The 13,471-nt window shown below is 40.4% G+C and overlaps 1 protein-coding gene across 3 annotated transcripts in view; it reads left to right on the forward strand.

Annotated features, from left to right (window-relative positions):
* Positions 1–1,694: 1,694 nt before the first annotated feature.
* The window catches only part of LOC102513428 (argonaute RISC component 4), a 33,583-nt gene continuing 21,806 nt past the window's right edge, over positions 1,695–13,471 (forward strand). The window contains exons 1-4 of one of the 3 annotated variants that reach the window (XM_032495911.1): positions 1,695–2,108; positions 7,434–7,599; positions 11,906–12,026; positions 13,169–13,350. In XM_032495911.1, the coding sequence (XP_032351802.1) occupies positions 2,090–2,108; positions 7,434–7,599; positions 11,906–12,026; positions 13,169–13,350 (488 nt within the window). In that variant the 5' untranslated portion in view covers positions 1,695–2,089. Of the gene's footprint in view, positions 2,109–2,185; positions 2,390–7,433; positions 7,600–11,905; positions 12,027–12,470; positions 12,493–13,168; positions 13,351–13,471 lie in introns of those variants that run through there. The other 2 variants (XM_032495912.1, XM_032495914.1) reach the window with 2 other exon arrangements.

Here is a 13,471-nt window from a genome sequence, read left to right on the forward strand (position 1 = left end):
GAAGCCACCAGCACTGTGTAAATTGTGGGAAGAATTTAGCCTGGGGTGGGGAAGGAAGGTGGCTACTAGGTTTAACTCAAACCTTGATGTTTAGTTGGTTTTTCTTATCCTCTTAACTGTCAACCTGTCTGTTCATTTAGTGAATACTTCCTCCCCTTCAAACTTTCTGTCCCTTATCATTGTTTCCAGTTAATATCTGGTTTAACAGAGAAGTGGCATGGTGCTATGGAAAGAGCTTGGAGTATGGTACCAGCAGACCAGAATCCAATTACTTGATTAAAAGTCCCAATTCCATAGTCAATCAGGGACGAAATCAGCTAGGGCTAGAATGCAGGATTTAGAACTCCAATTTTTCCATGCTCCTCTGCCGTATCATGTAATGCAGAGCCTGACTTTCTTAGCTTCCCTGAGCTTCAGTTTCTTCATCTGCACAAATACCTTCCTTAATAATATCTACCTTACAGAGGAGTATGAAGATTAAATGACATGTGAATCCGATAACAGAGTGCCTGGCCACTGTGTGCCCCAAAGATGTTTTTAAAATAATTTTTATCATACAAAAATTACTTGGTTCTATGGCTGCACATGATAGGTGTTTAAATGAATTTCACTATACATGTTATGGGCTGAATTGTGTCCCCCTCAAAATTCATATGTTGAAATACAAACCCCTACTATCTCAGAATTCAACTGTATTTGGAAAGTGGGTCTTTAGAGAGGTAATTAAGTTAAAATGAAGTCTGTAAGGCGGGCCCTAATCCAGTACGGTTGGTGTCCTTTTAAGAAGAGGAAATTCGGTCACAGACTTGTACAGAGTATTCCATGTGATGAGACAGGGAGAAGATAGCCATTTACAAGCAGAAGAGAGAGATCTCAGAAGAAACCAATCCTTATCTTGCATGTCTAACCTCCAGAACTGTGAAAAAATTAATTTCTGCTGTTTAAGCCACTCAGTCTATGGTACTTTGTAATGGCAGCTCTAGCAAAAGAGTACAACACATACAAGTTATACCTTTTAAACTGGTGGACAGAGAGCTCCCACATTCTGAAGAGTAGAAACTGTTTCTTGCTCTATGTTGTCCAAAGTTCCAACAGAAAGCACCAATGATGCTGGGCCTACTGGGCTGACCAGGCCACCTTGGAGGGAGTTATTTCTCCCTTGGCTCTTGGCTGCTAAGGTGAAGTCATCCGAAAAAGTAAGACTTTTCTTTTATGAAGCGACTGGTGACTTACTGAGCAGAAATGCTTGTCATGGTCAGCGAGAGAATGCATTATTCCTCATGGTCCATTCCCGTGCTGCTTTCTGGCTGGAAGGGTGTGCAGTCTTGGATGAAGAAATGGAGGGACAGCGCTGCGTCTGTGGTGTCCCTGGTGTTCTCTGTCCCAGGACAGTGGAGACAGAGGAGACAGAAGAGAAAGAAGTAGTTTGAGGTGGAAGGAAGGAAGAGAGATGCATGATGTGAATCTCAGGACCCTTTCCACTCACGGAAGTGGAGAGCTGTGTCTGTGGATCAGCGGGATTTGGAATCCGATCTTTTGCTGGGCACTGTGTGTCGGGAGGCTCTGGGAGAACCACATTTAGCCCCCCACAGCACTTTGCTTGGGAAAGCCGCCTAGGGCTACAGGGCAGTGTAGGCGGGCGCGCGCGCACCCGACACGTCCTCGGGGCGCTGGCCCCTCCGGGCGCGCGCCCGCCCCCGCCCCCGCCCTCCACCGGGCTGGGTGGACCCGGAGCCTAGGTCCGCTCCCGCCCTCTCCGTGAGCCGGGACCCCGGGCCGCGTGCGCCTCTGCGCCCCGCGCCCCCTCCCCGCCTGGCGGGCGCGCGCGCTGTCTCCCGCTCCCGCTCCAGCTGGCAGCGGCGGCGGCGGGGATTGTTTTTGTTGTCGCTGAGGCCGGAAGAGCTGCGGGAGCCGGGTCCCCGTCCCCGGGCCGGGCGCCGCCGCCGCCCCCTGCCCAGCGCCCGCGTCTCCGCGGCGCCCCTCCAGCGCCAATATTCCGGAGATCAAGCGTTACGCGGCGGCGGCGGCGGCGGCGGGGCCCGGAGCAGGAGGCGCCGGGGACCGGGGCGAGGCGGCCCCCGCCGCCGCCATGGAGGCGCTGGGACCCGGTGAGGAGCGCGCTCAGGCTGGGCCCCGGACCGGGCCCCGGGACTGGGCAGGGCGGGGGGTGGTTCAGTGGGCCGGTCGCGCCTGGTGGCCCCTGTCGGCTCATGCGTCCCTGGTTTCGGGCCGTCAGGCCTGGGGAAGGGGACCCGTGCCCCACATAGCACAAGGCAGAGGGAGCTGACCCGGGCCTCTGGGGGGCGGGGACCGCACCCCAGTCTGGAGAGACTCGCAAATTCTCGAGGTCTAAGGGAAGGAGGTCCAGGAAGGTGACCCGCGTTCCCAGGTAGGGGGGAGACCTGATCCAACCTCAGGGAGGTGGTCTGGCCTCCAGTGTGGGCCTCAGTGGGGACGATCTGTGCTAGGTGCTGGCGGAGGCCTGGCCCGGACCAGTCCGGGAAGGACACCCTCCTCCCCTACTACCAGGGGCATTCTTGGCTCGGGGCCACACCCCTATTTTTCTTTGCACTGACAGGCCAGAGCCCTCAGATGAGGAAGAAGGAGAACTTCCCCTAAACACTTCTCATTACCCCCCGAAGGCCAAGGGGCAAAGCGCCCACCCTTTCTCAAAGGCCCTGAAGTCTTGGAGAATATGGTCCTATGCCTCTGTTTTTTGTCAGTCTGTGCGACAGACCCAGAGTAGTCTGGTAACTCGCCTTAGTGACAGGCGAGTTACCAGCCAGCGCGCTCCAGCACAGGCTTTAATGCCCCGAGTGTCTTCTAATTGGGTTATGGGTAGTTGTGAGGATCAAATGAAGGAGAAAGTGCTTTAGAAACTGTAAGTCCCCATCGTTATGAGTGGCCTCTGGTTATCTCCCTGACTGCCCAAATCGAAGGAACCATTCCAGGTTGTAATAGATGCCCTGAAGATTGGAGGCAGGTGCTTCTACCTGGAACTCCAACAAGTTTCTAATGTCTTGGCTAAGCAGGGTAGGGTTTAGGGGCTGTGATAGAATTAACTTATTAAACCTTATCTACAGTGGACTTAGTTGTAGAGCATTTCATTTTTTTAACGCATAGAAAATTCAGGCTACCATTTGAGTTTGGAAAAACTTTGCAGATTTACTTAACACTTGTTTACATAGCTGAATGATTAAACCACACCTTAATTTGCCCCTTGAAGTATTTCTTAAAGGCCTTCATAAATCAAATTTCATATGCCTTTAAAAAATAAATTGGTTTTGCCACATTAATATTATTTGATAAACCTCAGTGTGAGTATTACACTGGGTTACTGCAGCTATGTCCCCAGGCTAAAGGCATGATCAGGTTTTTAGGAACGTAACAGACTTCTGTTCAAATACAGTCTAGTAATTTAATAGTTGTAGAACCGTGGGCAAATTACTTGTTCCTTTAGACTTCCATTTCCTCATTTATAAAATGGGGGTAATAATAATTATGTGCTACAAGTTTTTTGTGAGAATGAAATGAGATAATCTATGTGAGAAGACTTGTTGTAGAGAATAATGTGTTATAGATACTCAACAAATATTTCTTCCCTCTCTCCCCTTTTAATAACTCATAATTGAATCAACTGTTGCTTTTATGAACTGATAATGAAAGGGACTATGTAAGTGTGTATACTAACTAAATTTCATGGAAAAGATCAACCTGGTGGTGTTAGGAACATCCCAGAGACTCTTTTTATTTTTGGTTTGATTTTAGCTTTTGCAGGTTTGAGGGCTTATCAGTTCACCTAGGATTGTGGAAAATTAATTCTCATTTATAAGACACTAGTGAGTAAACCAAAATGTCACATAGATATTTTCTGTTGACTGTAATATTTTCTTGTCTGCTGTCTAGCAAACTCCTTTTTTGGTGTCACAGTACCTTGGAAACCCAATTAATAACAAGAAGCTGCTTGCTGAGCATGGAATCAGAGCAAAGGGAGTTGGTAATCTTGTGGGATATTTCATCCAGGCTGTTTAAGAACCCAGAGAAGCTTTTCTGCTTCTTTGTTAAAGCTCATGGATGCAGTGCCAGTGCCCTCCCTCTCTGGAACAATCACTGAAGCATGCTTAGTCTTGCTCTGCTCTCCCTCGTCCAATTTCAATTTCTGACAACAATAACTTAGAAATAGATTTAATTAGATTACCATTTATTTTGCTTGCATTAATGATAACTTTTATTTTTATACTGCTTTACCATTTGGAAAGTGCCTTCACAGCTGTTAGCTCATTTGATCCTCTGTGAGATAGGCAAGGCAGGTATTATCCCCATCTTACAGATGAGAAAAGAGGTTCAGAGAGCTTCAGTGACTTTACCAAGGTCTCAAGGCTGAGTGATGAAATGAGGATGAGTCTCGGTCCTCTGGCTCCTAGTCTAATGCCCTCCTCTTCTTTTTAGCTGACTTCATCTGGTTTATGTTGGGTTGTATTTGTTACCTTTTTGAAAGATGTAGTTCTCTGACTTGGTCACCAAATTTTGGAGATGCTCCCAATATAAAGACCTTAGAGCACTGGCTATAACATTTATGCAAGTGCAGTCATAATAGCTAACAGTGATCATGTGCTTACTATTATGAGGCACTGTGCTAAGCCTTTTGTATACACCATCTCATGGGATCCTCACAGTAGCCTTAGGAGATAGATGCTGTTCTTACCACATCTTCTCCACTTTAGATGAGGCCACTGAGGCACAGAGAGGCTAAGAAACTGGCCCTAGGTCACGCAGTTACGGAGTGGTAAAACCAGGATTGAAACCCAGGTGGTTTGCTTCCAGAGCCTTAGTCACTGTGCTTTGTTTCTTCATAAATACTTTTGATAATTCAAATAAACCAGCTTTTGGAAAAGAATATAGAATATAGTTTTTAGAATGTAGTTTTCTAAATAAATCTTCTAAACTTATGAAAAGAAATGATCACTCACCTTCTAACTTTTCTCTCTTGCCAGGGAAAAGAAACACACTATTTACTTTTCTCTGCTTCTTAATCTCTTTTCTTTCATTTTCTCTGCCTCTGTCTCTTTGACATAAAATACTTCAGAGAGGTATAGATGCCATAGGATTGTGAAGAATATTGGGGGGAAAAAAGCACTGGACTGGGAATTAGGAGACCTAGATGCTAGTCATGATTTAAAATCAAAATTGTGTATCCTTGGGCAAGTCACTTGATCCAGATTTCTGTTTCTAAATGTATACCATAAAGTTGGATTTGTGATTCAATGATTACTTAAGTGTATCTTGGAATATGCAGGACTGACTTATCTATATGATTTAATTGGGTTAGTTCAGCATGCCTGTCCACCTCCGATACTATTTATTACTTACCTTTTACTTTGTTTATAAACACCTTATCACACCAGAGTAGATCTTGTCCACCAGAAGAGGAGCTCAACCCCAAGCTATAATAATATTTTTATTATGAATTATGTCCTTTTGCTTTAATGAAAAATAATTGTCAATTCTTTTGTTTTAGAAATGACTAGGCTTCTGTTTGGTTTCTATCTGAAACTGCTACTCAGATTGTTGGTGCTGTTCAGTTCAACATTTGTTGAATTCCTACAATGTGCTCGTCTTTGAATTAGGTATTGAGAAGGCAACAATGAACTAGAAGTCAATTTCTTCTAAGAGTTTACAGTCTAGTCGAGGAGATAGTAGTTTAACAAGTTGTTTCTACATACTTGTGCAAGTGCTCCCTTATACAGAGGGTCTTGGAAACACAGAGGATTCATCGTCCAGTTTGGGAGACTGTGGAAAGTCTTTCTGAGGAGGTCACATTTGACGTGAGTTTTGGAGGATGAGTATAATTTAAGGGAAGAATGAACAATGAATTTAATACATGAAAAGATTTTCAGTACTTTAAGAATTAGTATGTGGTGATCTGTCAACACAAATTTCATTGAAGTATTTGCTTTGATTTTCCTGTGATGTTGGACCAGAACAGCTTCTTGCTTCAAAGTTTTCTCTCCTTAGTGAATTATCTTTGTTCTTGGTGAAATACCATTGCAACAAGAGAATGTGTTGTAACTTTCCTTTGCAATCACAGCTCACTTTACTCCACACCTATTCATAGCAGAAAAGATGTTTATTTTTTAGGCCACTGTCCATTTGACATTATCATCAAAAAGGAGTAAGATTTTCTGTAGACAGATGTTTACCAAACTGTGTTTCCCTAAATCCTTATCTACTGAAAATTGATAGATGTTGATTTTACAAACAGAGAGAGTTAGTGTATGTGTGTGTGTGTGTGCATGTGTGTCTGTGTTCTGGAGAAAAATAAGTTGGGTAAATGATGAGTTAAACAGGTTATTTATTACATGACTTATTAGAGAATTTAATATGATAATATATATTGGAATTTTAAGAAGGGGAGAGAATAGGCAGTTTCTTTAGCTTATGGGATCCTTTCTTTTTACAGAATATCTTGTGAGCCATCAGTGGAATGATTTGGAATGACTGCTCTGTCTAGACCAAGGTTTCTCATCCTCAGTGCTGTTTGATACTTTGGGCTGAATGCCTCTTTGTTGGGGGTGGCTGTCCTGTGCATTGTTGGATGTTTAGCTGTATCCCTGGCCCCTACCCATTACATGTCAGTATCACCTCCCCCTGCAAGTTGTCACAAACAAAAAGGTCTCCAGAAGCTTGCCAGATGTTTACTGGGAAACAAAAACTCCCCCAAGTTGAGAACCACTGGTCTCCACTGTAAGTTCCTTGAAGGCAGAGGGGGCTCTTTTTCCTGAGTCCACAGTACAGGTTAGACATGTAATAAATGAGTAAATGTCTGTTGAAGAAATAAACTGGACTTTATGATCAAGAAATATCAGATTGTCCAAATTTTTAAAATATCAGGTTATAGACAAGAAAGTCTAGCATTATTGGTGTTGTTTCACTACTTAAATTAGCAATTAAATTGATAAATATAGCTGCTGCTTAATCTCCTACAGTCTGTGCAAACTATAATAAAGTAGATTAATTTGTGGAGGATTAATGGATCATCTCCAGCCTTAACAGGTGATGGCCCCCAGAGTTTAGAGATGGTACTAAGATGGTACTATTAAAATGCACATAATTTTATAAGCCTAGCTATGGATCTACTGATGCTGATAAAAGATTTTATACAGTAGACTGCCTCTGAGATACAGTATACCTCATCATACTATATCTAATGTTGATGTCCTCCATATTCAAAACAATAGCAACATGGCAAAATATTTAGAAATCTAGAGAACCTTAGGTCAAAAGACATTCCAAACTCTTTATATCAGATTATGTTCAGTGAATAATAAGATCTCAGTGATTGTAGCTGTTATCAGCCCATCGTCATCATGATCTGAAGGGAATATTATCCTTCACAACCAAAGAGCACATCAAATGTCTTTCAATCTCTTCAGGGCCTCCAGCCAGCCTGTTTCAGCCACCTCGTCGTCCTGGCCTTGGAACTGTTGGAAAACCAATTCGACTGTTAGCCAATCATTTTCAGGTTCAGATTCCTAAAATAGATGTGTATCATTATGATGTCGACATTAAACCAGAAAAACGACCTCGTAGAGTCAACAGGTAAGGCTTAGAAAGAGTAGACTTCTATGTGTATTTAAATACGTATAATTTATTTATTATGAATCATATTGTTCCCTAAATTCTTATAATATGTAGACTTTGTTTTTCTTAAGATGGTAAGTTTCCTGATAGCAGTTTTGCTGTCTTATACTTGGGTATCCTCCACAGATTCTAGCAGAGTGCTGGAGACATCATTGTTCAATCAGTACATACTTAATGAATGAAGATGAAAGGCCTTTCTTTCATTGTCTAAAGGCAGCAGAAATGTATAAACATAGATGAAGACATTGATGTCATTGGAAAATAGACATCTGGAAATTACAATTTTATTATTGTGTTGGATATGAGAAAAATATAAATGTAAAGACAGAAGAATTGTTTTGGCATATTGAACAAAGTAAGCTCAGAGAGAAGCTCTGTTTAATTCTAGCATTATCCCAGAGGGGTCTAGATGAGATGATTTAAGCCTTGTGGTCTGTGTGCCAGGAACTTACCAAGTATGAAGACATATCCCTGTAGCAGATAGTCTTACAGTGTTCTGAGATCACCCACTGTCCTTTGTTCTGTTTCCACATTGGGATTTCAGGCAGTCTTTAATATTACAGTTCTTGTCTTTCCAATCTTTCCAAGGATACTCTTGCTGTTAAGTGAAATATTTTTTGCTGCTTGATTTTTTTTCTCATTATAGATTATTAATTTGGCTTTCTGGTATAGTTCAATCTCATGCAAGCCCTTTTTGGCTGTTGTATAACTGAGAGTGATAGTAATAGAAGTGGTGGTAGTGGCTAACATTGATCCATTCAACATGTGTTCTGTCGGGTGCTCACTGTGTGTCAGGTATTGTTCTGTGTTCCGGGAATACAACATGAACAAAACAGACAAACATTCCTGCCCTTGAGGAACTTTAATGAGGGAAAAGACCAAAAATAAATGAATAAGCAAACAAAACGTATTATTTGATAGTTGGTGATAAGTGCTGTGAAGAAAAATAAAACTGGGATAGAATATGAGGGTGGGAGTGAGCCACTGGTTATATGTGTTGTAATTGTATATATAGTGTGTATGTATATGTTATGCATATGCATATATATTGCACATATTATGTAAGATGTGTAAGCATATATACATATATATGTACATGTGTGTATATATATGTATATACAGATAATGTTTTAAAAGAGTAGTTAGGGAAGGTCTCACTGAAAAGTGGTATTTGGGGAGAAACCTACAGGAGGTGAGGGATATCTGCATGAAGAGAATCCTGGACAGAGGCAGCAGCTTGCACGGTATATTCAAGGAACATCAGATAAGGCCTGTATTGCTGGAATGAGTGAGGGGGAGAGTGATGCGGGTTGAGGTTAGAGAAATTCTAAAGGGCCCTCACATGCAGAGTCTTGTAGGTAGTCATGGGACTTTAGTGTTTACTCTGATTAAATGGGTTTTGACATTTGATGTGACTAACTTAGATTTTTAATGGATCATTCTGGCTGCTGTGTTAAAAATGAGCCCTAGCAGGTAAGGGTGAAAAGCGGGGAAATCAATTCAGAGGCACTTGTAGTGATTCAGGTGAAAAGTAATGGTGGCTTGAACTTGTGTGGTACAAGTGGTAGTGAAAAGAAGTGGTCAGATTCTATAAATAGTTTAAAGGTAGTGTCAACAAGATTTGTTCACGGATTGAACATGAGGTGTGTGAGAAAGTAATGAGTCATGGTTGATTCCAGAGGTTTTGTCCTGAGCAAATGGAAAAATGGAGTTGCCGTTTATCAGGGTGGGGACAACTAAGGGAGAAAGCAACAGGGGTGACAGATTAGGAGATCTGTGTTTTGGACATGTTAGGATTGAGATGTCTATAAGACATCCCCTTCGAGATGTTAAGCAGGAAGTTGGATGTTTTGGACAGAACCAAACGTCCTGCGAGGAACAGGTTTATTGTGTGACAAAGCACCTCATAAAAATGTGAGGTTGGATTCAGGGAAGAGGTCCAGGCTGGAGACAAATATTTGAGGGTCATCAGCATATTGGTGATAAAGCCATAAGCTTGGTTGAGAACTTGTAGAAAGTGAATGTGGTTAGAGAAAATAAGACTCCAAGACTGAGTCCCAACGTAACCCAATATTTAAAAATTAGGGAGATGAGGAAAAATCAGTGAGGAGACTGGCATGGAGAGGCCACTTGGATGGGAGAAAACCAGGACAGAGTGAGAAGGCAAGAGAAGATGTTTTAAGTGAAAGAATTGATCATCTAATGTTTGAGGAGTGTTGAATTTCACAATGTGAAGCTCACTGGGGACCTTGATAAGAGCAGTTTTGATGGAGGAAAAACCTCACTTGAGAAGATTGAAGAGGGAAAGGAGAAGAACAATTAGAGACAACTCCTTCAAGGGATTTTGATGCAAGGGAGAGCCGAGAACTGGAATGTCCAGATTAGGAGGATGTGGGATCAAGGAAGTTTTGTTTTGTTTTGTTTTGTTTTGTTTTGTTTTTTTTAAGATGAGAGAAATTATAGCATATTTGTATGCTAAAGGGAATCATTCAGTAGAGTGGAAAAAAATTGATGGTTCAGGAGAGAGGAAGATTCCTGGAGTGATATCCTTGTGCATACCAGAGGAAATAGGCTGGTTAGCAGACATTTTGTCTTGTCCAAAACATCTATAAAACATTTGTTCCACATCAAAAGGTCCCTGAAATTTGGTCCTATTCAAAACATCCATGAGCATATTTGACCCATGCCAAATGGCTTTGGACAGAACTGAATATCAAGGACCCTTTGGTGTGGACCAAATGTCTCCATGGACATTTTGGACAGGACTAGGAATGACTGAATATTAAGGACCTTTTGGCGTGGACTAAATACTTTATGGACCAAATATCTTGTGGGTGTTTTGGACAGGACCAAATGTCCCGCAAGGAGCAGGCTTATGTAACAAGCACTGTTCTATGTACTCAATGTGTATTTATTCGCTTAATGTAAGAACTTTGGTGGAAGATATTATGATTACCATAATTCTACAAATGAAGAAACAGATGTGGGAGATTAAGTAACTTGTCCAAGGTCATACAGCTCTGCCATTTAATCATTGTGTGACCAGGGGTAGGCCTCTTACCCATTCTGAATTTTTATTTTTTCTCTTTAATATGAAGATAATAATCATTGCCCTACTTGTCTCACAAGGTTGTTGTGCAGGTTAAATGAGAATAGAGGTGAAAATATGTTTTTACTGTAAAACTCTTTATGGTTATATTTTAAGAATGTAGGATGAGAAATTACCCTTCCACTGAAAATGTATTGTTCTTAAGTCAGCTTTTTATAATTGGAATGTATAAGACTACATTTATCTATCAGTTTTTATTTTTAGTTGCCTGGTGTGTTTTGAAAACATGTGGCTTACCCAAAGATTTCATTTGTAATAATACTTATGCCTTTAGCTAGTTGTGATATATTTTGGCTTTTAAGATACAATCCCCACACATGGGGCTCACTAGTGTTGCTAAGACATAGCACCTGACTTTTCACTGACTCTGGCATTCCAAAATCTCACAGACTCAGACCTGTCCAACTTAAACTGTAGACTCTTGTTTCCCCACAACTGCGTTTATTTCAGGTCCTGCATACAGTGTGATCTGGCATATATGCAAAAACACTTAAATAAAGCTCTTTGTGCTTGATTGAGAGCAAGGCTTTCATTCTAAAAAGAAAGAAACTACATTGGTAATCTTTATGAACTGAGGATATTTTATCACGTTCTCTTCTCTATACTACTTGGAAGCAGTTTAGAATAAAACAAGACAGTATGCAGAATAATAAATTACTAACATTAGTCAAAAGGGTTGACTTATTCCTTTGCATGCATTCTGATGCATATTAAATTTATTGATCCTCAGATTTCTGAATTTCTGCCCACTTTCTTTTCCAAAGCCAGTATACTTGAATAAGAATGCTTATTTGATAACAAACTTATCCTTCAGTTATGAGCATGCCAAACTTGGATACCTAAGATAGGTTATTCTTACAAGGCTATGTTTATGATAGAAGAGGATTTTGGAAAGCAGGAATTGGGAGGATGCTATAAATTTTATTCTCATTTTCCTTTTATTCCTCTCTTTCTTTTATCTTGTAGTTGCTTTTGTTCACTTGCCTACCTTTCTTTAGTTAACTTTTTTTTTAATTACTTGAGTCAGTTGTAACTTTAACTCTTACTTTTTCCAAAGAGTTGTGAACTGAATGTAGATGATTAAGTTATGGTGAGAGTTTCCTTACTGTTCGCCATTTCTTAGCACTAACCTCTACTGTCTCCATTACCGTTAAGGGAGGTAGTGGATACAATGGTGCGGCACTTCAAGATGCAAATATTTGGTGACCGGCAGCCTGGCTATGATGGCAAAAGAAACATGTACACAGCACATCCACTGCCAATTGGACGGGATAGGGTAAGAGTTAACAGCAAGAAACATTTATTAGACTTAGGTCACTTAGTAGTAATTACATAGGACAAAAATGTTTCCCTTCCTAGTAACAGTTCAATTCTTAAAAGTTGTTTCTCTTGGTGATGGTAGATTTGTTATTCTGTTTGTATTCTCTTGTCCCTTAGTTAATGATTGATTATGCCATCTTTCCATATATTCTAAATTTCTCACGATGTTAAAGTGCTACCTAAATCTGAACAATGGAGTTTGTATTACTGGTAGATTATATAACACCCTCTTATGAAAATATTTATAATACCACAATAACTTTTTAAGACATCTATTTTTAAAATTAGAAAAACAATGCATAAATATATACTCATTATAAAACTTATTCAGGCAATCTAGGAATGCTATGGTTTCCTGCCTCCCCACCTGCCCGCACCCTAATCCCATTTTTCTTTTCAGAGGAAACTACTACAGTAGTTTGGTATGTATCCTTTCAGATATTTTTATGTACATTAGCTATTTATGCATATGTTTATATATATTCTTATTTGTTTGCATATTGTTCTATGATTTATTTTCTCATTTAATAATATGCCTGGGAGATTTTTCCATTTGTATACATTTTAATCTACCTTATTTTTTAACTTACATTTTTATTATGGTTAAGTATTTATGACATAAAATTTACTATTTTAACCATTTTAAAGTGTACAATTCAGTGGTATTAAGCATATTCACGTTGTTATGCAACCGTGACCACTATCCATCTCTAGAACTTTGCATCATCCCAAACTGAAACTCTGTACCCATTAAATAACTCCCCATTTCCTCCTCCCCCAGTCCCTGGTAACCACTATTCTACTTTCTGTCTCTATGAATTTAATTATTCTAGGTATCTTATATAACTGGAATCATATAATATTTGTCATTTTGTGCCTGGCTATTTCACTTAGCATAATGTTTTCAAAGTTCATCCATGTTGTAGCATATACTTTGTTTTTAACTGTTACATAATATTCAATATTAAATTATTCCCCTACTGATGGAACACAGGTTGTTTCCAATGTTTTGCAATTACAGAAAGTGTTAAAATAAATATCCTTATGCATATACTATATTGAACAGTCTTTCAGGTATGTATATGTACTTTCCCTTAGGTTGATATGGAAGTGACCCTTCCAGGTGAGGGTAAAGACCAAACGTTTAAAGTGTCTGTTCAGTGGGTGTCAGTTGTGAGCCTTCAGTTACTTTTAGAAGCTTTGGCCGGGCACTTGAATGAAGTCCCAGATGACTCAGTACAAGCACTTGATGTTATCACAAGACACCTTCCCTCCATGAGGTTAGTACCTTAGTTTGAATTCTTTGCTGTAAATGTCAGACTCTTTTTGGTAGGTTGCAGGAAGCCATTGAAAGTTTTCTTCATAAGTCATAGATCAAATTTGGTTTCAGTTTATGGAACT

The sequence above is a fragment of the Camelus ferus genome, chromosome 13 (assembly GCF_009834535.1).
Source record: "Camelus ferus isolate YT-003-E chromosome 13, BCGSAC_Cfer_1.0, whole genome shotgun sequence".
Classification (NCBI taxonomy): Eukaryota; Metazoa; Chordata; class Mammalia; order Artiodactyla; family Camelidae; genus Camelus; species Camelus ferus.